Below are 21,003 nucleotides of genomic sequence, written 5' to 3' on the forward strand. Positions count from 1 at the left end.
GTCTGTCTATATGTATATATGTATATATTTGTATGTGTGAAGTTGCTGGAGCCTGTCTTTGCTTCGGCTATTCTTTCTTTCTCTCTCTCTCTCTATCTATATCTATATCTATATCTATATCTATATCTATATCTATATCTATATCTATATCTATCTATCTATCTATCTATCTATCTATCTATATATATATATATTTGAATTTACTCCCTTTTCTTCTCTCTAATCACTGGCTGCCACCGGCAGCAGCCTTGTCATTGCTGTCAGCGCCAACACCTGTCAGTTGCCATCAACATTGACCCTCATTGGCTGCCTGCCTCAGTTTACCCTTTGGTGTCAAAGCTAGTCTTTGGCATGTATTCGTATCAATACAAATACATTAATTCCCTGAAATATCAAGAAAGCTTACATTTTTACAATCAAAATTCCAGTTGGACCATCTGAGGAACTCAGTACAATTAGTCTACAATAAAAAGAAATGATGGAAGCCAGATATCAGGAAGTGGGAGCAGTGAAGCTGCAGACCCAGGTTAGAGATTGGATCTGAAAGGACCTGGGCTCCTCATAACCTTGCTCAGAAGTGCTTCATTTCGAAGTGGGCTACAGTCAATGCAGAGACATATACATGGTCAACATGCTCAGAAGAAGAAGCGCAATGTTCAGTCTTAAATGGGACATCTTTATTACATACACCCTCCTCCAAGGGTCAGGGAACATTGTGGAAGAGAAAGCAGAAAAAAAAATGTACGGGGCTGATGTTAGGGAAGAGTGCTGTGAATGGCTGTCTTCAGGACAAGGCATGGCTGCCACATTCATTAGGTCACAACAGGGTTGGGTAGCTAGAAAAGTCCTAATCAGACAAAATTTCTTTATAGATGAGCTGATGATTTCCAAGGCCACATGTCTTCCTAACGGGTTATTGGCAGCTCATAACTGCTGGAAAAGGAATTATCATTCTTCTCCAAGAACATGGCTACTGGCGGGGATCCTGGGATCCAAGGTTTCTCCCCACACCCATCCATATATGTTACTTATTGGGATTAGTGAGTTATCAAAGCAAACAAATAAAATGGAGTCATGAAGTTAGTCAGGAGAGGGGGGTCCTGAGGAGTATATGGAAGGAGTTTCAGGGAGAAGTTGGGATGTATATGATCATTGCATACATGTGTGAGTTTCTCAAAGAATACAAATACATTAGAAAATAGAACAACCAACAATACATTTTAATAAACATTGCTTAAGTCTTGTGAATAAATAATAATACTTTTGATTAAAAATTGAATAAATAATATATTTAATTAAAAAATGAACCTACCACAATAGAAACCAGAGTAATAAGTCAGTATGGTGCTTTAAAGAATAACAAGCGCGACACTGCAACAGAATATGAAACTTGAAGTTCAAACTTGAGTAGTTAATATATGACAAGGTGGTTTCACCAAGCGTGAGGGAGTACTGGACATTTAGTAGACCCTGTCAGGTAATGTAATTTAGTCTGGTCAGGGAAGAAACTGGATCATGGCTTACTTTAATATCATGTATAAGAAACAAGTCTTGATTTGCTCAGTATCAAAATGAGAAAGTAAAACTATAATGTTCGTGGGAAAACATATTACATTTAAAAAGAAACCCCATGACTGTTGTTTTCTTAAAATGTGAGGAGCTCAAACACCAACTGTGATGGTGAAAGAAAAAAAATAGGCTCATATGTTTGTACACTTGGTCACCAGTTAGTGGAACTGTTTGGGAATAATTAGAAGGCCATAAAAGATTTATGTCATTTCTTCTCTGCCTGTCTCTGTCTCTTGCCGTCTCTGTCTCTGTCTCTGTCTCTGGCTCTGTGTGTCTCTCTCTGGCTCTGTGTCTCTTTGTGTCTCTCTGTGTGTCTCTGTGTGTCTCTGTCTCTCTGTCTGTCTCTCTGCCTCTCTCTCTCTCTACCTGAGGATCAAGATATAAGCTCTCACCTGCTCCTGTTGCCATGCCTTTACTCCACCATCATGGGCTTTAAGCCTCTGAAACCATAAAACCCAATTAAACACTCTCTTTTTATACACTGTCTTGGTCATGGAGTTTTATCACAGCAATCGAACATTAACTAAGAGACACAATTATAAGACAAAAATGATTGCTAGATTGATAATAATGAATTTAGATGTTTCTTTTTACCATTAATTAAGAAATCTGGGAAACACTTGTAATTCTCTGACAAAGAGATTTTTGCAATGCCCCAAATGGAATTTATTAATTAATCAGATACACAGGATTACTATGAGAAAAATGGCCCCATTTTAAAAATAGCAATTTACACTAAATATAGAAGAAATTCTTGTACTCATAAAACCATGTGCTATGACTGATCACTAGTAAACCTGACAAAATTAAAAGCAAGATGGCATTGTCCATGTTGGGGTAACCAAGAGAGCTCAATAATGCAATGCTGGGAGGAATGTGACCTTCAGATGTTAGTGAATGATTTGTCTACACTTGAATACTTAATCACTTTTCTGCTCATTACATGTACATACACATATTTGTACATGTAAAATTGAGGCTGTCTTCTTCCTCCCAACTCCATGCTCCCAATAATAAGACTTAGACTCAAAATATATTTACAAACACCTTGCTATATACTCTTCTTTGACTAGATCATAACTAAAATAACCCAATTATTTTAACCTACATTCTGCCACATGGCTGGTTACCTGTGTGCAGGTACATGTGTCCATTTTATCACATCTTCTTGGGCAGATCTTCTGGAACCTTGCTCTATCCCAGAATCCTTTCTGCCTCCTGAATATTCCACCTTCTATTTCCTGCCTAAGCCATAGGCCATAGGTTTTTAAATTGAGAGGTGATGCATCCATACAATACACAAGATATTCTCTCTACATGCACATAGAAATTAGAGATCAAGCACAATGGAGGAAGTATATTTGCAACACAGAGAATAGACAAAATGATTAACTGAACATATAAAATTAAAAGGAACACAGAGAAACAACTGACTCAAAATGGGTACTGTAGCTACTAGGCTGTTTCCAGAGAGTGGATTGCTAATGAAACCATGCAAAGGTACTCAAGCGCAGCAGTAATCAGGGATGCAAGAGTAAAGCATAATGAATAACAGAAATACAGAGATTAAAAATGCAAACATCCATGGTGGAAAAAGCGAAAAAAAAAGCAGTCATATCTTTCTTGATGAAGCAGGAATTGGTGCAGCTTTGAAAGATGTTGCTTATTACTCTAAAGATCCCACATATGCAAAGCCTGCACAGGGTCCTTTCCAACTCAACACACATATATTAATAGACATATTCTAAAGGTTAACAATTATTTATCTGTGTGTCTTCATGTATATGTACATGTACACATAAGTGTATCAGGATACCAGGAGTCACACCGAATCTCCTGTAGCTGGAGTTACAGGTAGTTGTAAGCTGCCCAAAGTGGGTACTGGAAATTGAATTCTAGTCCTCTGGAAGAGCAAGTGCTTTCAACTGCTGAACCACCTCTCAGTTGCTAACATATTTCAGAACATTCATAACAGTATTGTTAACGAAAGCTAAAATATGAACAATTCAAATGCTTATCAAAAGTACATAAGATAAAGAATGTACACTTATAAGTCAATGTACATTTCTGTATCATAAGGAGATAAATCACAGAATATATAAGTATTAAATCTATTTAACATAAAACAAGACAAATTGAGCAGTACTGTAGTTTGGAAATGCATATAAGACTCTCAGTAATGGAGGTCATTGCAGGTTTACTATCAGGTAAAAGTTGGTAAGGCAACTTTTAAATGCTCAAGGCAGTTGTTTTTGTTTTTTGTTTTTTTTTGGCTCAGTTTCTCAACTGAGTGATAAAATCACAGGCACTTTCCCCTCCGTTGTTAGAATGTGCTCTAAAGTTAATGTATTAAAATAACTTTAACATGGACTTTAACTCGAAAGTCTGTTAGGTTCTTTTTATCTTTGAAGATCTATGACTAGGCTCCTCTATTCTGTGAGTCTGTTATTGAGAGTTCAGTCTGGGCAATAGGCATTGAAATTCGCGTAGTGGTGAACTAGACAGGAAATCCTGAAGCGAAATAGGGGCACACTGACAGAGAATCACAAAACAAGTGACTAATAAGAGGACCATAATGGTGATTCCAGAAGGCATCTGGGATTTTACTTGAGAGATCCCGGGTTCCAGCCCTATTTTTGCCTTTGTCTTGGGTTATAATTCCCTATTTCTTATATTGGTTTTGTAAACTGTAGATTACTAATTATAGGATAGTTAGGAAAACTGAAACCACAGGCTGACACCATTTGGTCATTGTGCCATCACCACTTTGAAACCCAGGTTTCTCAGTTCTGGGTTGAGGCCCACAGCACAGCTGTTACCTTTCCTAAGATTTGCACTCACAGCTTGACATCACAGAAGAGCCGTCCAGCCCCACCCACGGAAGCCCCACCCACCACAATCCGGGCCCCGCCCACTGCCTCTTGCTCCGTCCTGTCCCGCCTTGGCGTGGCTCTTCCGGCCCCGCCCCTCCAGGCTGTCATGACAACGAGTGCGCGCCCCGCGCTCAGCTGCTGTTCGGGCGGGACCCAGGCTGGACCGCGGGCCCCGGCCTGGGGGCCACAGCTGCCACCTCCGCCGCCACCTCATCTCCTCCCCGTCCCTCCTCCCGCCCCGCGTCTTCCCGCCGTAGTCGGGCCGGAGGCCGGGGTCCCTCCCCGCCGCCCTACCCTGCGCGGATGCCGAAGGTGAAGGCGCTGCAATGCGCCCTGGCGCTGGAGATCCGCTCTGTGAGTACCGGCCCTGTCCCGCCTCAGCCTCCAAATCCGCTGCCCGCCCCCGGCCCTGGGGGACCCCTGGAAATCTCCAGTGCTTTCCCACTCCAGCCTCGCGGGGGGCCTCACCCCAACTTCCAGTAGGAGTGTTTTTGGATCTCTTCCACACCACTTCGGAGTTCCGCTCCTGGGGCAGTAGTTCCTTTGAATTCCGCTTTATTCCTCTCCTGGTGAGGAACTCCTGAACCCTTGCTCCAGTCCGGGCTGTGTGGCATTTCCGCTTTCAGATCCTTCCCCTAGCTTCCAGTTAGAGTAGGAACGCCTTTTCAGTCATGGTGGAGTCCCTAACTCCAAAAAACAACTTACTTGTGACGTCATTGCACCAAGTTTTCTTAGTTTCTCCTCTCAGAACAAACCCAACTCCTCAGAAGCCACTTAAGCTCTTCCCTCCAGTACCCAAACACTCCAGACTTTGCATCCTTCCAATCCTGGTCAGCTTTTCGGACAACTACTACTTCGAGCTTGTAACTCCACTCAGCTACTCTCAGTTCTTGGAAGGGGACTCTGTCCAGCCTCCTTCAGTAAATCTAGCTGAGGTGGGGAGCTCCACCTGCCCTCCAGGGAGGGGCTGAGGTCTTTCCGGGTGTTGAGAAGCCCCAACTCCCTTTGATAAGTGCAGAGTCTCCTTCTGAGATTTTTTGAAGTCCTTCAGTGTCATTCCCAAGAGACACCCTTTCTCCCCTTAGAGGAGAGGCATTCAATTTCTTATTCCACTGCTTTTCAGGCCTTTATCCTTGAAATGCCCTAGTTAAGACTCAGCTTACTTGTTGGTATCACTGCATAAGTAGGGATAACAGAACATATTCCCTGTCATTTTCTGGGCCTGCCCCAAGGGGCTCTCTGGCATTTTTTTTTTTTTTTTTTTTCGTTGGCCTCCAAACTAAGCTTTTCTCTGCACTTACCCCAAGCTTACTGCACTCACTTCTCTCTGGCCTTCCTTTCCTCTTCTTGTGGCTGCAGCAGCCCTGAACTTAAACCAGCATAGAAGTCACAAAATTCTTTCAGGTCTTTTGTTCAGTCTTAAGGAAAAGCTTGGGTGGGGGAAGAGTGCTGCAGGGGTGGAGAGCTATGTTCAAGACTCAGGGATTTTTTATTCAAAAACTATACTGTCCCTAGTCGTCAGTGTTTGCATCACAAGGTGACTTTCTGGGAATGTGTTTTGCAAAGTAAGATTAGTTTACCAAAACAATGCATAATGATTTCTAAATATGCTCAACTCAGAGCAGTGAGTAAAACAATGAACTCCAGTCAGTAACTTTGTCATTGGCTGCCTCTTCCTCTCTCTCTAACCAATGGTTTAGCAGCTTGACAGACTGCAGTTGCCTAGTAGGCTGGCTGCCCTGGTCACCAATCCTTTGCTAAGAGGAAGTACTTGGTTGTGATTGTATCCCGAGGGACTCAGAAACAGTTTATTTCACTATGCTGCTTTCTTAGTGTACGGTTTACTGAAGAAAATGGATAGCTGTATCACCGAGGTATCCTGCTGCAAATATTCTTACATTTATAAACATTTGAGTTATAATATTTTATAGTTCCTCAAGTCTTCCAATACATTCCATTTCATTTCTTTAACTATTCTTTGTGCTATATTTTTCTAACCAGCAAGAGCCTTTTAAATGCTTCTCATGTTCAGAAGGAGCAAAAAGGACCATGGATAACCATACAAGTTAAACAAGATTAATTTGGTTTTAATTGAAGAGAGAAGTCATAGGTCCACAGATACTTTAAATATCTTTTCAGTTGGAATTTTATGTTTAAATGTTTTATACATTTACATTATATAAAGGTCAAAACTGTAATATGAGAAGCTCTATGTTAAACCAGTCTTTCACCTTTATTCATACCTATAAATAACCATTGCCATTGTTGGAATGTAAACAAATATATACACACTTATTCGTAGCTCTAGGTAACCATTGTCATTATATAAACAGATACACTCTTAAACATAACATATATTTGTTTTCTTGCACATTAGTCAGTATATTTAAAAAAAATAAACTGCACTTTATTTACTATATCCTGGAGATCACTCTGCATCTGTGAAGAGTACTATCTTGCTTCCTTCCTGGTTGTTTAAATTTGAAATTGCAATCATACAGAGTAATTGAAAGAATACTTTAATGAATAACTGTTGCTTATTACCTATGTACACTAATTTGATTTGTCTGTGTATATGTTATGTGTATTTGAAAATACATTGTATTAACAATTTGAAAGTAAATTTCTGACACCACAATACTCCTAAATATTTCAACATACATACTCTATGAGGGTATTGTATATAACCACAATTCCATGATTAACGTTGGGGAAATTTATAGTAATAGCTTAATACTGTGTACATATTTAGGTTTTCTGAGTTATCACAAAGATTTTTTGTTTTTTTGTTTTTTGTTTTTCGAGACAGGGTTTCTCTGTATAGCTCTGGCCGTCCTGCAACTCACTTTGTAGACCAGGCTGGCCTCCAACTCAGAAATCCGCCTGCCTCTGCCTCGAGAGTGCTGGGATTAAAGGCATGTGCTACCACGCCCGGCCTACAAAGATAATTTTTATAGTTAACTTTTCAAGCCAAGATCCAAAATTTATATAATAATATTGACTACTTGATTGTTAGTCTTTGTTTTTTCTTTTTTTCTTTTTTTGGTTTGGTTTTTCGAGACAGGGTTTCTCTGTGTAGCCCTGGCTGTCCTGGAACTCACTCTGTAGACCAGGCTGGCCTTGGACTCAGAAATCCACCTGCCTCTGCCTCCCGAGTGTGATTGTCTTTTTTTCTTTGCTTTTGTTTGTTTGTTTGTTTGTTTTTGAGACAGGGTTTCTCTGTGGAGCCCCGGTTGTCCTGGAACTCACTCTGTAGACCAGGCTGGCCTTGAACTCAGATATCCACCTGCCTCTGCCTCCCAAGTGCTAGGATTAAAGGTATGTGCCACTACTCCCTGGCAACTGTTAGTCTTATAGTTCATTCTATTATAGAAATTTCTTCATTTCTATTTTTTTCTCTCAGTGGAATTTTGGTAAGTTCACAATCATGTCTTCATTACCCGATCAATAGTTAGAAATATATATCAATCATTTATGAAGTTCTCCCATGTCCCTCATTGGAAAGAAACTGATGTTCTGATTTCTCAACTGGAGATCAGTTTGTCAGCACTGGAACTTTGTATTGGAGAAATACTGTAATATTTTATATCAGGTGTGTTTTGCTGATCATGCCTTTCCAATTCAATAATGTTGCATGTTTTAGTGGGTTGTTTCTCTAAATTGTGGAGAAATATTCTCTTGTATATGTACATGACAACATTCTCTTATTATAAAATGGCAAATAAAGATACATATGCTCACAGTGTATGAAGTGGTTGTATTTCCTTATCTTTTTGCTATGACCTGACCTGAAGCAATTAAGAGAGTAGAGAAGTGTATTGGGTGCTTTTGCGATGCTGTGATAAAATACCATGCTCAAAAACAATGTAAGGGTCAAAGAGTTTGTATTAGGTTGTCTTGACAGGGATGGAATCTATCATGGTGGCAAAGGCATGACTACAGTCAAGGATAGCAAGGAAAAATGGCTGATCACATTTTCATCTATGAAGATGAAGCAGAGAGAGAAGAGAAAATGAAACCTATAAGCCCTTGATGTCTGTCCAGTGTTGTACTTCTTTTGGCAAGGCTTCCTCTCATCAAGGTTTTACCAACATCCACTGCTATACAGACATTGCCACAATTGGAGACCAGATATTTAAACACATGAGGTTATAAGGAATGCTTTTCTTTCAAACCATCCCAAAAGGTTTATTGTGGCTCACAGTATCAGGGATATACAAGTCCACCCTGGTGAGTAAGGCATGGAGGTAGAGGTGGCTTTGCCCATGATACAGGAACTTTCCTTGAGGGCAGTTCACATCTTGGCAGCTCAAGAAGCAGACAGAGGATCAGAAGCAGGGTCAGATTATATCCTGCACCTAATGGCCTACATCTCCTAGCCAAAGCTTGTGTCCTAGAGGTTCCATAGCCTCCAAAAACAGCATCACCAAATGGGAACCAAATGTTCAGACACATGAGCAGGTGAGGAAAATTTCTTGTTTAAGCCATAACAATGATGTTTTGATATATGTATTCATTAAGAAGGGATTAGATCTAACGGTTTAACACACCTATCACCTTACATAACTTTGTATTGGAAACATTTAAGATTTTTTTGTTAGGAAGTTTCAAAGTGGACAACACATATTTATTAACTATAATTACCACGCCATGCACTATATCCCCAGAACTAACGTATCCTGTGTGCAGCTTGGTTCCTTTTAACCAACATCTCTATATTTCCTTTCCTCACCCCCAGATTCCTGGAAGTTAACCAATATCTCTCTAGTCCCCTCCATCACTCCCAGGTCCCTGACAGCCAGCATTGTGCTTTGTGTTTTTGTGAGTTGACTTTTTAAAAGATTTTATTTACAAGTGAGATCACACAGTGTTGATCTTTTTATGCCTGATTTATTACAGTTAGTATAATTCCCTTCAGATTCATGCATATTTTGCAAATGCTAGGTTTTCCTTCATTTTAACCATGTCTCAAATGTTTAGTTCAATTTAAAAGCAATGATCATCTAGTGATGGACACTTAGGTAGATTCCCTGACTTGCTGGCTGGGAATAATGCTACGGTAAATATGGGTGTGCAGATTTGTCTTCCATATTCAGATTTTATTCCTTTGGGGTATATATCTGGGAGTGGGGATGTATGGTAGTTATATTTTTAGTCATTTGAGGATTCTTCATGCTGTTTTTATAATGGCAATGTTTTTACATTCTCACCTTCAACATTGAAGGACTCCTATTTATCCGTATTCTGGTCCATAAAAAATAGCTTTTTCTATTCTGACTCGGGTAGTATTTCATTATTTGCATTTTCCTTTGCCCCATTTTAAAATTAGGGATTTTTTTTTTTTGCTATTGAGTTCTTTTATTCCTTATATATGTTGATACTAATGTTTTATTAAATATGTGGTTTATACATATTTTTTCCATTTCATTAGTTGTGTCTTACTCGGTTTAATTGCTTTCCTTGATATACATGAACATTCTGAGTTGATCCTGTCTGTTGTTATTGGTTATTTATTGTACCCTGTTTATGATTTTCATGGGTAATGCTATGAAGAGTCATTCTTATCAAACTCCCTTGCCAATATCTTCTGCTCATGTCTACTGTTTGCTGCAGCCTGGTATTAGGAGTGACCTGGGATGTGACATGCCACACTGTGGTTAAGACTAGAGAAAAACACTGAAGGCAGGAAAGGTTGGACTATATCACATATAGCATTTTGTGTTGTCCAACAAAGCTACATGACTTGTGAGAAAATATATTGCTAGGAGAAAAGTATGACTTTCTCAAGGACTATTTCAGGAATGATGTGATATGCTAAGTCACATGTTTTAAAAGACCACCTAAAGAATTATATCCTCTAGAGTCTTTACATTTTTATTACTGGACACTTGTCTTTGATTGGAAAGGGGTACTTTTGCAGTTTCAACTTTGTGCTTTTTATTATTCAATGTTCACATCTTTTTGAATAAGAAGGAAGAAAATAATGTAGATCTTAAATATCCAGATGATCAAGAAAAGTGGAGAACTTTTTACTGCTAATTTTGGTAAATTTTATGTAATTCTAACTTTTCATCTCTATATTTACTTCACTTCATTCCCTAACTCAAGCTAATAACAGCATACAACAAACAGTGCTGGGTCTTTCCAGGCTCCACTCATCTAGACACTTCATACTTGTAATCCTTACCCAATCAGACACTGTCCTGCTATCATTAGAAACTTTTTTTTAAATGAAATTAAATTAACTTTTTTTTTTTCGCACTCCATAGTCCATTCCCCGCCCCCTATCTACCCTTTGACTGCTCCACATCTCACACCTCCTCCCCACACCCTGTCTCCACATGGATGCCCCCACCTCCCACCCTACCTGACCTCTAAACTCCCTGAGGCCTCCAGTCTCTTGAGGGTTAGGTGCATCATCTTTGAATGAACACAGACCTCTACAGTATGTTGTGGTGGGGGCCTCATACAGTATGTTGTGGTGGGGGCCTCATACAGTATGTTGTGGTGGGGGCTGTCTGTTTAGTGGTCCAGTGTTTGAGAGATCTTGGGGGTCCAGATTAATTGAGACTGCTGGTCCTCCTACAGGATCACCCTTCTCCTCAGCTTCTTTCAGACTTCCCTAATTCAACAACAGGGGTCAGCTGCTTCTGTCTATTGGTTGGGTGCAAATATCTGCTTCTGACTCTTTCAGCTGAGGGTAGGTAGGTAGGGAGGGACCTGGGAAAGAAAGTGGATGGGGGGGGTGTTGGGGGAGAGAGGGAAACCTGATCTGGTATTGGGTGAGAAAAAAGGACAGAAGTTCTGAGGGCCAGCAGAAAGAATGGAAACAGGCAACCTCAGGAAATAGGAGGTTGGTGGGGGGAGACCCTCCAGAATGCACCAGAGATCTGGGAGGTAAGAGACTCTCAAGAATCAAAGGGAGGGACCTTAGATGAAGTGCCTGACAGTGGGGAGAGGGAACTTATAGAGCCCACCTCCAGCAGGAAGACAGGGCATCAAGTGAGGGATGGGGTTACCATCCCATAGTCACATCTCTGACCCATAATTGTTCCTATGTGAAAGAATTACAGGGGTGGAAATGGAGAGGAGCCTGAGGAAAAGAAGGTCCAGTGACAGGCCCAAAGTGGGATCTAGCTCAAGGTGAGGTCCCAAGGCCTGACACTATTACTGAGGCTATGGAGCACTCACAAAGAGACCTAGGATGCTGCCTTCTGAAAGACCTATTAGAAACTTTTAATTAGAAAATATTTGAGACAAACAGAAAAATGTAAGTAGAGAACAATATGATTCTCCCCATTTAATAACAGAAAAAATATAAATGGTAGATACTATGACCTCCCCTATTTAACAATTTATGCATTTTAGGTTTGCCTTGTTTAAATAAATCAAATATCACATATGTCTTTAAGGCCGCCTTGCTTCCTTTGGTCCTGGTTTTCTCCCTTCTGCTTGTGAGTCAAGGTAACAAATGTGTAAGTGCCTTACAGATTCTGAATACAGGTACAAACATTCCTTCCAGATTAGCTTTGGCCAAGCATTTACATGCAGAAATGCTTTTATTATTTGATTTATTTCTTTTTCTCTTTTGCTAGGATACTTGGTTTATTTGTTACAGGTATAGGTCAGTTGTAAAATGACTTGCTTTAAGAAGAAAGTTTTGGAACGTTTAGTTTTGTTTATTTAATTGGTAATTATTATTATTATTATTTTATTTGTTCTTGTTATTGTTATGTTTCACTGAGGATCATGGTTATGTAGGGAAGTGCTCTGCACTGAGCTATTTTTACCTCAGTGGCTTTGGATCTTTTAGAAGTACTCACCAGCGAGTAGATTTAGAAAGGAACTTCAAGTCTTACGTTATATCATTCATATTAGTTTCCCAGGACTGCTGTGAAAAAAACTATACCTTAAAATAGTTTATTTTCTCACAATTCTGGAGGCCAACAACCTAAAGTAAATGTGATGCCAATTTGGTGGCTCTAGAAATGTTTTGGACTGTAGCTCTGTAACTGGAGTCTCTGATCTAGCAGTTTACTTTTCTGTGATTGGCCTGTACATATCTTCTGCCTCAAGGAGTCAATATAAGGGTTTATTATTTTTCCTTGTTAAATATATTTTGAATACAAAACATCTGTTGATTACAGGTAATGTACTTTTCACTAATCTCTTAGGAAAAGCTTATTTGTTTCTCATTTCCCTTCAGTAATACTAGGTTTTCTGTTTTGTAAATTGCTTTTTTGCTCATAAGGACTATTGTAGACTTAAAAGTTTAAGGTGACATCTTCCTAACTACTTCATACATACATGCAACCACACATGCATACTTACACTTACATGTAGACATACATGCTAGTATTAATTTTTGAGACAGGGTTTCACTATGTTGCTCTTGCAACTTGATCTCACTAGGTTGACTAGGCTAGCCATTAGCTCACAGATTAGCTCTTGTGGGCCTGAATTCACTGTCTAAACCAGGCTGTCTGTGAGCTCACAGAGATTTTACTGCTTCTGTCTTCCATGAGCTGGGATTAGAGTAAGAAGGCACTTACACATTTGATATGATTCTCTAAAACACCTAGAAATGAAATAGTTTTAGACAAGAAGGGAAGTGGCATTGAAAAGAAGCAGTGCACTTAAACAAATGGGAGTTATGTTTGGAGGACGTCTCTGGAATTGGCCAGGCTTTACCAAGTGTGTGGAGCATAATTGCTCAGCCCAGTGAATTCTCACCTAGCACACTCCATATTCCACACCCTGATCAAGGAGCAGAACATGAGCTTTCGTGGCAAACACCTAACATGTCCAAACTTTCAACTTGTTCCTTTTTTGGCCAGTCTGCAAACTTCTCAAATCTTTGTGCATTGATTTTTTTTCCCAGTTCTAATAGTAAATCTAGCATAGGTCAATAAGCAATAAACATGCCTTAGCTTGAGAACTTGGTGCCTAGAGATTTTCTTTGTCAAACTAATCTGTTAACTTTGAGCTTGCCCTCCCCCACAAAAATCTTAAGACACAAACAAAATGTCGACAGTTTCTCTAGATGAATACTATAACACAGTCCAATTCTAGTGTAATTCCCAGTCAAGTCTTTGTTCCCCTCCAAAAGCCTTTTGAGTTGTGTGTCTTTAATGTCCTGCACCATGTTCCCATCTTCTGAACTCCTAGCAGAGCCACCTGTTAAGCTCTGCTTATCGCATGTAAAGCTTTATCTAGCCTATTTCTCCAAACTTCCAAGTTATTTGAACAGACCTCAGTCTACAAAGTCAGACTTAGTTATAAATATGGCCCTACTTCTCAGTATTCATATGCTTGCCTAAATTAGTTAGCTTTGCATCACTGTTACCAAACATCGGACAGAAACGGGAAACAACTTAAAAGGACAAATCTTTATTTGGGTTCCTAGGTTCAAAAGATATATAGTCCATAGTGAGTCAGCACTATGCTTCTACACTTTCCCTGTAGAATATCAGAGTGGTGGAAATAAGACTTGGAGGTGCTTCTTCGTAGCTTCCATGAAGTCCAAGGAGAACATATGCCTAGGCTGCCTTTCACCTTTNAATGTTTTATTATGTTTGTGCCTACAGCACAGAGGAATGGTATTGTNCATTGTAGTGTGGTCTTCTTTCCTTAGCAATCAATCTTCTCTAGAAATTTACCAGCAGTTTTGCCTCAACAGCCTTCTAGCTGACTCTAAACCCAGTCAAGTTGACAAGATTGACTATCACAGGTAGTTTTGTTTTTTGATGCTATTATAAATGCTATTAAAAACCCTTTTAAGTGTGGGTTCTTAGAAATACAATTGATTTGAATGTAATGGCCTTATATCCTTTGACTTCATTCAACTTATTATTTCAAAATTTATTTGTAATTGAGCAAATTCATGATTAATGTTGTCCTTAATATAGTATTTTATTTCTTTGGACTTTGTTTTTCCATTTGAAATGCCTTTTGTTTGTTTGTTTTGCTGTTGTTTTTGTTCTATTGTACTGCCCGGGTCCTAGAGAGAACTTTGTAGTATTTAAGATAGATATTGTCAACTTTTTGCAGAAAAACAGGGGCTGTTTGCTCTTAGATTTAGGATTCCTCTTAGATATTTTTTATTAGTAAAGAAATTCCTTCATTTCCTAGTTTTAGAGGAGTGAGGCTTATATTTTGTGCAGGGCTTCCTGGTATGTAGAAAATGAATTGAAGGAAAATTCCTAATATCACTACAACATGTCTTTTATGTACAAATAATAATCTGTTGTGTGGATACATTTGCTTATACATTTATTGGTTGAAGAATACTTGAATTGTATCTACTGTTTGTATATTACAAATAATACTTCTAGGGAGCTAGAGAGATGGCTCAATGGTTAAGAGCACTGACTGCTCTTCCAGAGGTCATGAGTTCAAATCCCAGCAACCACATGGTGGCTCACAACCATCCATAATGAGAAAACAAAACAAACAAAAACAAAAACAAAACAAAAACTTATGGGATGGAGCAAACAGGGCTGGAACAAGAGGGAGAAGGGAAGGGGGAAAAATCCAAATAATACTTCTATAGGGGTGCATACATTTTTATGTGGGATTAAATTTGCAGTGGGCATGAGAATACATGAGTCTGATTGCTGGACTTTATGATTTGCTTGTTTGGCTCTTCTGAGGAACATTCAAATGTTAGATGTTTCATAGTAGCTTTATGATTTTTATGTGTATTGGTAGCCTATTAAAATTACAATTCATTGTTATTATCCATATTTTATTTTAGCTGTCCTAATAACTGGAACAGACAATCACATTGTGGTTTATATGTCTTTTCCTAATCTCAAACAATGCTGAAGATGTTTTCAGATTTGCTGATTTATTTTGGAGAGATGTTCACCTGCATACTCTCCATACATTTAGTGCTCTGGTCTATTTGGTTAAACTTTCTGTGTCATCTCGACATATTTCCTAATAAATCTCCTATTGTTATATGATAATTTTCTCTCTTTGTTTCTAGTAACAATCTTTGTTTTTTTGGATATTTGTTTATTGTGTAGTCAGTATGGCTCTGTTTTGGTTATAGCTTGATTACTATATATTTTCCTATCTTTTTATGGCCAATTATGTCTTTGATTCTAAATGTCTTTTATATAAATTTATATAATTTATATCATAGCAGCTTTGCTTTTTTATAAAGTCTATCATTAAAAACCTTGCAGATAAAAATATCACACTACAAAATTCACTACTCCTGAAATCTATACATTAAATGAACTTATATACAGTTAGAATTGCCTTTAAAATGGAATGTGTGAAGCTTCATATTAAATTTTATAGTTTTAGTAACAAATATATTTTGTTATTAACCACCAAAACAAAAAAAATTGTGGCAGAATTAGAGCTAAAAAAATCATTAACTTTATAACCTTTAGTTGCATTTACACAGTCTCAGTCACAAACAAACCACATGTTTTCTCTACTCAGAATATAGCTAATTATATATGTATATATGTAACCAATTATACATATGAGTACAGGACAACAAAGAAATGAGAACAAGATAGGCTAAAGATTAGGAGATGCAGAAGGACTAAATGTAGATAGTGTCGTACAGTTTTCTTAACATATAAAGGAGGAATGTATCAAAGGAGTATAAGAACTTATAGATTAACATAATTCAGAAATTTATTTTCTCCATTTTACCATAGAGAAAAGGAGAATAGATAAGTTCAGAGAAACAGTTTGAAAAATTTATGGGTACTCAGTAGGCTTGGAGAATATACAAGGTCCTTGTGAGAATTATGTTTGGCTCATAGAACAGAACAGCAGTGTTTCTGGTACTGGCCTTAGTTATTTTTGTGTTGCTGTGACCAAAATACCTGACAGGAACAACTTAATCAAGAAAAGATTTATTTTGGCTCAGAGTTTCACTTCATCATGACAGGCAAGAAACACATGACTATGTTCATGGCTGTGGGAACAAGATTCCTCACAGTATAGCATACCAGAAAATGGCAGCTAGATGGGAGCTTGAAGTGTGAAGCCGCTCCATAGGCCTATATCTGAGTTTCTATAACCTCTTCCAAAACATCACAAGAGCTCAACAGGAAATGAATTTCTGAAAACAGGAAGCTGTAGAGGATAGTCTAGATCTAAAGCATGACATTCCACTGAAAGGCCATATGGTCTCATAATGAAACAGTCAAAATTTAAGTGTCACCATAGTCTTAACATTGTTCAGGTTCAAGGTATTCTAGTGTGGTTTTCTGTTGTGATAAAAAAATGATCAAAAGCAATTAGGGGAGGAAACAATTTATTTTATCTTACACTTCCAGATCAAAGTCCATCTTTGAGGGAAGTGAGGTCGGAACTCAAGTCAGGAACCAGAAGGTAGGAACCACTGAGGAATGCTGCTTGCTGTTCTCTCTTGGCTTGCTCCACTACCTTTCTTATATAGTCCAGGCCCACCTGCCTCAGATAACAACACCTGCAGTGGGCTGAGTCCTTCTAAATCAATTAGCAATCAAGAAAATGTCCTACAGGCTGGGCAGTGGTGGCGCACACCTGTAATCCCAGCACTTGGGAGGCAGAGGCAGGCAAATTTCTGAGTTCGAGGCCAGCCTGGTCTACAGAGTGAGTTCCAGGACAGCCAGGATTGCACAGAGAAACCCTGTCTCGAAAAAAACCAAAAACCAAAACCAAACAAACAAACAAACAAACAACCCCCCCACAAAAACCAGAAAATGTCCTACAGATATTCCCATAGGCTAATCTGATTGAGGCAGTTCTCTAGCTGGGACTACCTCAGATAACTTAGGGCAGTGTCATGTTTACAGTTGAAACTAAGAGATTCCATTCCTTGTCAACTTGCCACACCAGTATGTCACCACCACAAATAATAACTTTTCCTTTTTTTGTCTTCCATAAAATTTCACATTACTATATAATACGGAATACAGTACAACTTTAAAGTTCCATTGTCTTCAAAATTTCCAATGATTTAAGAATCCATGCTATCCTAACTGCGATTCTGTAAAGTTAAAAAAAAAAAAAAAAGAAAGAAAAGAAAAGAAAAGAAAGAAGAAAGAAAAAGAAAAAACAAGGAAGCAAGAAAGCAAAATAGCCCGAGAAAGAAAAACCATGTCAGTTGCAGTAAAAACAGAGCAAAAAACCATAGTGTTAATGGCTTGATGTCTAGGTCTTGAGGTTTGGGATTCAATCATGATCATCTGGGTACGAAAGAGCTTGGATCACTCTTGAATCACTCTCTGCCATTTACAGCACACACAACTTGTCTCATAGGCTCGAGTCCTCCCCACATCTGTCTCTGACTTTGCAGATTTCAATCTCAATGATGTTGATATTTTATTAATCACAGCTAATTTTTCATCCTCAGGTGACCAGTATTTATTGTTTCACTCAAGCATAGAGAACTTTACTTCTAGATTCTTAATTCAAATATGTAATTTGAGTCATCTTGATAGAGTCTTCGAAGAACTCTCAAACTTGTCTCTGAAACTTCACTGCTAGTACACATTTCTATTGTACTTTGCCCTATTGTGACTGTCATAGAAAACATGGCCAAAAGGAATCTGGAGAGGAAAAGGGTTTATTTAATATTAAACTTCCAGGTCAAAGTCCATCTTTGAGGGAAATTGGGCAGGAACTTGCAGGTAGGAATCATGGAGGAATGCTGTTTACTGTCTAGCTATCTCTGCTTTGCTCAGTTAGCTTTCTTTTATAGCTCTGTTCCACTTGTCCAGACACCGCCCACAGTGGGACAAGTTCTCCATCAGTTAGCAATTTGTGAAGAAAATCTTCACAAATATAGTTTTATATGCCAGGCAGATGGAGGCAGTCCCACAATTGGGACTCCCTCAGCCACTTTGGGGCTGAATCAAGATGGCAGCTGAAGCTCACTAGGACACAAGATAATTTTTTTAAAAGTAGGAGCCCATTTAAAATCAAAAGCAAGTTACACATTGCTCAAACATAAAGTTACTGGGCAAACATTCACATTTTTCAAAGAAGGAAATATAGTATAGTAGGAGACTGTGGCATCAAAGGAAGACCAGAATCTAGCAGGGCTGACATTAAAATCCAGGCTCCTTGTCCAGCCCTGGGGCATGTGCTAGCACCATCTATGCTCCTGTGGGCTTGGTTACTTCTATCCTGTAGTCTTACCTTTTATAACACATGCTGCTTCTTTCTTAGGCCATCTCTCTTCAATGCCTGTATCTTCCTTTAGGAGTTATTCCATGGTTTTGGCATCTTTAGTTTCTTAGACTTCACCTCCAATGTTCATGCTAGCTCAGGAGCTCTGTACAGGGAGCTATGTTGTCTTACCTCATAAGTTTTTTTTTTTTAACCTGGTACAAAGCTCCAATGACATCCTTATTCTTGCAATCTGAATGTCTAGACACAAAGCTAGTACAGTATGGATGATAATAGATATTGCTGCCAGCTCTAGATATAGTTGGATCCTCTGGGAACATGGTTCCAGTGACTAACATTTGTGTGTTCAGCACAGGAAATCTTTATTTAGGTGACAGTGTTGTGGGGGAGATCTCCAGTTTCCTCTGATTTTGACCTGAGAGGCATTATCCATTCTTGTGCTCCCGAAAAAGAATATTTCTAATGTAACATGACCGAACAGTCAAAAAAAGAGTTTAATTAAAGCAAGCAAAGACACAAGAATGTTTTTTAGAAAAGGAGCAATGGTCCTGACCCAACATTTCTTTTGTTTATTCTCTCCAATGTACCTTCCCTGAAGGTGGCATTTCTAGGAAATGTGTGTACCTCCTCCCTACCCCACTCCCAGCTCATTTATCCAGAATTCACTCTATTTTGAATAAAGGAAGTATGAATTTAAGATACTCCTAAAGTAAAAAAAATAAATTCTCTAAGGGAGAAGGTAATAGCACTCTGTGCATCTTCCTGTGAGGATGACTGTGAAGTTGATTTTAGCTGACCCATCTAGAGTCTACTACTGCCTATTGGACTTTGTATCCTGCATTGGGAGCCTTGTCCATGTGCAAGGACAACAACACATTATTTTCACATCTTGAATCAAGTGACCTTCACTCTCTATGGCCAAGATGGAGTAATTACTTGCTTCTGGCTCTCTTCCTCTAGGGAAACTCAAACACCTCTCCCTTTCTTACAAGGCTCCAATGACAAAACCAAAACATGACTCCACTGTAGTTCAACATGGAGAACTATTGAGTTTACTTGGTAGGTAACCCCAGAGCAGCCTCACCACCAGAAAGCTTTACCCCACTATGGATGCCATGTTCCCATAGCTACATACCTGGTCCCCTTTCAGCAAACGCCCCACAGTCTATATACTCTAGTACCTCCCAGGACCATAAAGCCACACACAATTAGGGCAGAATTACTTGCAGTTGGCTAAGAGGTGTAGGCTTGAGCATGTGGAATCCTAGCTGAGATCCAGTACCCTACCCCACCCTTTCCTTCTATGAAAGAACAGTAAACAAGCCTGATACTGAGATTCTCTGGAAGTAATCACAGTTGTTCTGATGAGCACGATGTCTGCTATGCTCAGAGGGTAATGTACACTATCACTGCTACCTGTTGTTCTTGATGTCCTACCTGGGACCGGGAGGCTGCAGGTCAGTCCTTCTTACAACTGTTAACTGTCCCAACAGCACTGTTGTGAACAGAAATCACACACGGAGGTGCTTTCCTTCCAAAAAGTCTTCAAGTGGGTTTCAGTTTTATACCCTGGCACTTAACAAGTTGAAGTGTCTTACCCACAGGCACCTTTCCTATTAGTTCAAGTGGTCTGAGGCTTCTATTTAATCTTTGACACTTACAAATGTATACCTACATAGTCCACACTATTAAATGCTCTGGTTTTCAATCAGCATTCTGATCTTCTGAACTCTTCCTAGAATGGCCTGATAAGCTTTGCTCACAGTGTTCTAGAACTTGTACCTCTAAATTCTTCCACAGTCCTTTGCAAACCTGTCCCCAAAGCCTAGAAACTACATGGTCAGATTTAGTAGTAGCAATCGATACTGCTGTTGTATTTTAGGGACCAAAATGCCTGACAGAAACAATGTGAATTTCATTTTGGTTCATGGATTCAGAAGGAGCATGTGGTAGATTCCTTATATAGTGGCAGGCCAGGACCAGAGAGCTAGACCAGAACCACTGGTGACTGCAACTTTCAAAGGCTTGCTCCTAGTGGTCTACATTCACCAGATGGGCCCCACATCCCTAGACTTTTATAACCTCTCAAAGTACTGCCACCAGCTGGAGACCAAGTACTTAATATATGAGCATGTGGGGACATCTTAGATTTAAATCATAACAGGTCTGGACTAAAAGACAGTGGTAAAAACAAAGCCTGACCAGTGTGTGTCAGTTTTCATTCTTTCCTGCTATGATTTGGGATTAGTTGATATAAATCAGGAAGGGACTACAGGTAATGCTTCTCCTTGGTGGGTTTCAACTTGAGGTAGATTAGAGATATCTGTTGAAAGTGTCAAGAAAGGAAAATGGGACCCATGTAAAAGTAAGTTGTAGGGTTTTTAATTTTCCTTAGATTAAAATGCTCCATAAA

At 39.1% G+C, this 21,003-nt stretch overlaps 1 protein-coding gene across 2 annotated transcripts in view; it reads left to right on the forward strand.

Annotated features, from left to right (window-relative positions):
- The first annotated feature begins 4,560 nt into the window (after positions 1 to 4,560).
- Spata6 (spermatogenesis associated 6) overlaps positions 4,561 to 21,003 on the forward strand; it is a 111,090-nt gene continuing 94,647 nt past the window's right edge. For both annotated transcript variants that reach the window (XM_029539926.1, XM_021200450.2), the window contains exon 1: positions 4,561 to 4,796. In XM_029539926.1, the coding sequence (XP_029395786.1) occupies positions 4,746 to 4,796 (51 nt within the window). In that variant the 5' untranslated portion in view covers positions 4,561 to 4,745. The remainder of the gene's footprint in view (positions 4,797 to 21,003) is intronic.

This window comes from Mus pahari, chromosome 6 (genome assembly GCF_900095145.1).
Source record: "Mus pahari chromosome 6, PAHARI_EIJ_v1.1, whole genome shotgun sequence".
In the NCBI taxonomy this organism is placed as follows: domain Eukaryota; kingdom Metazoa; phylum Chordata; class Mammalia; order Rodentia; family Muridae; genus Mus; species Mus pahari.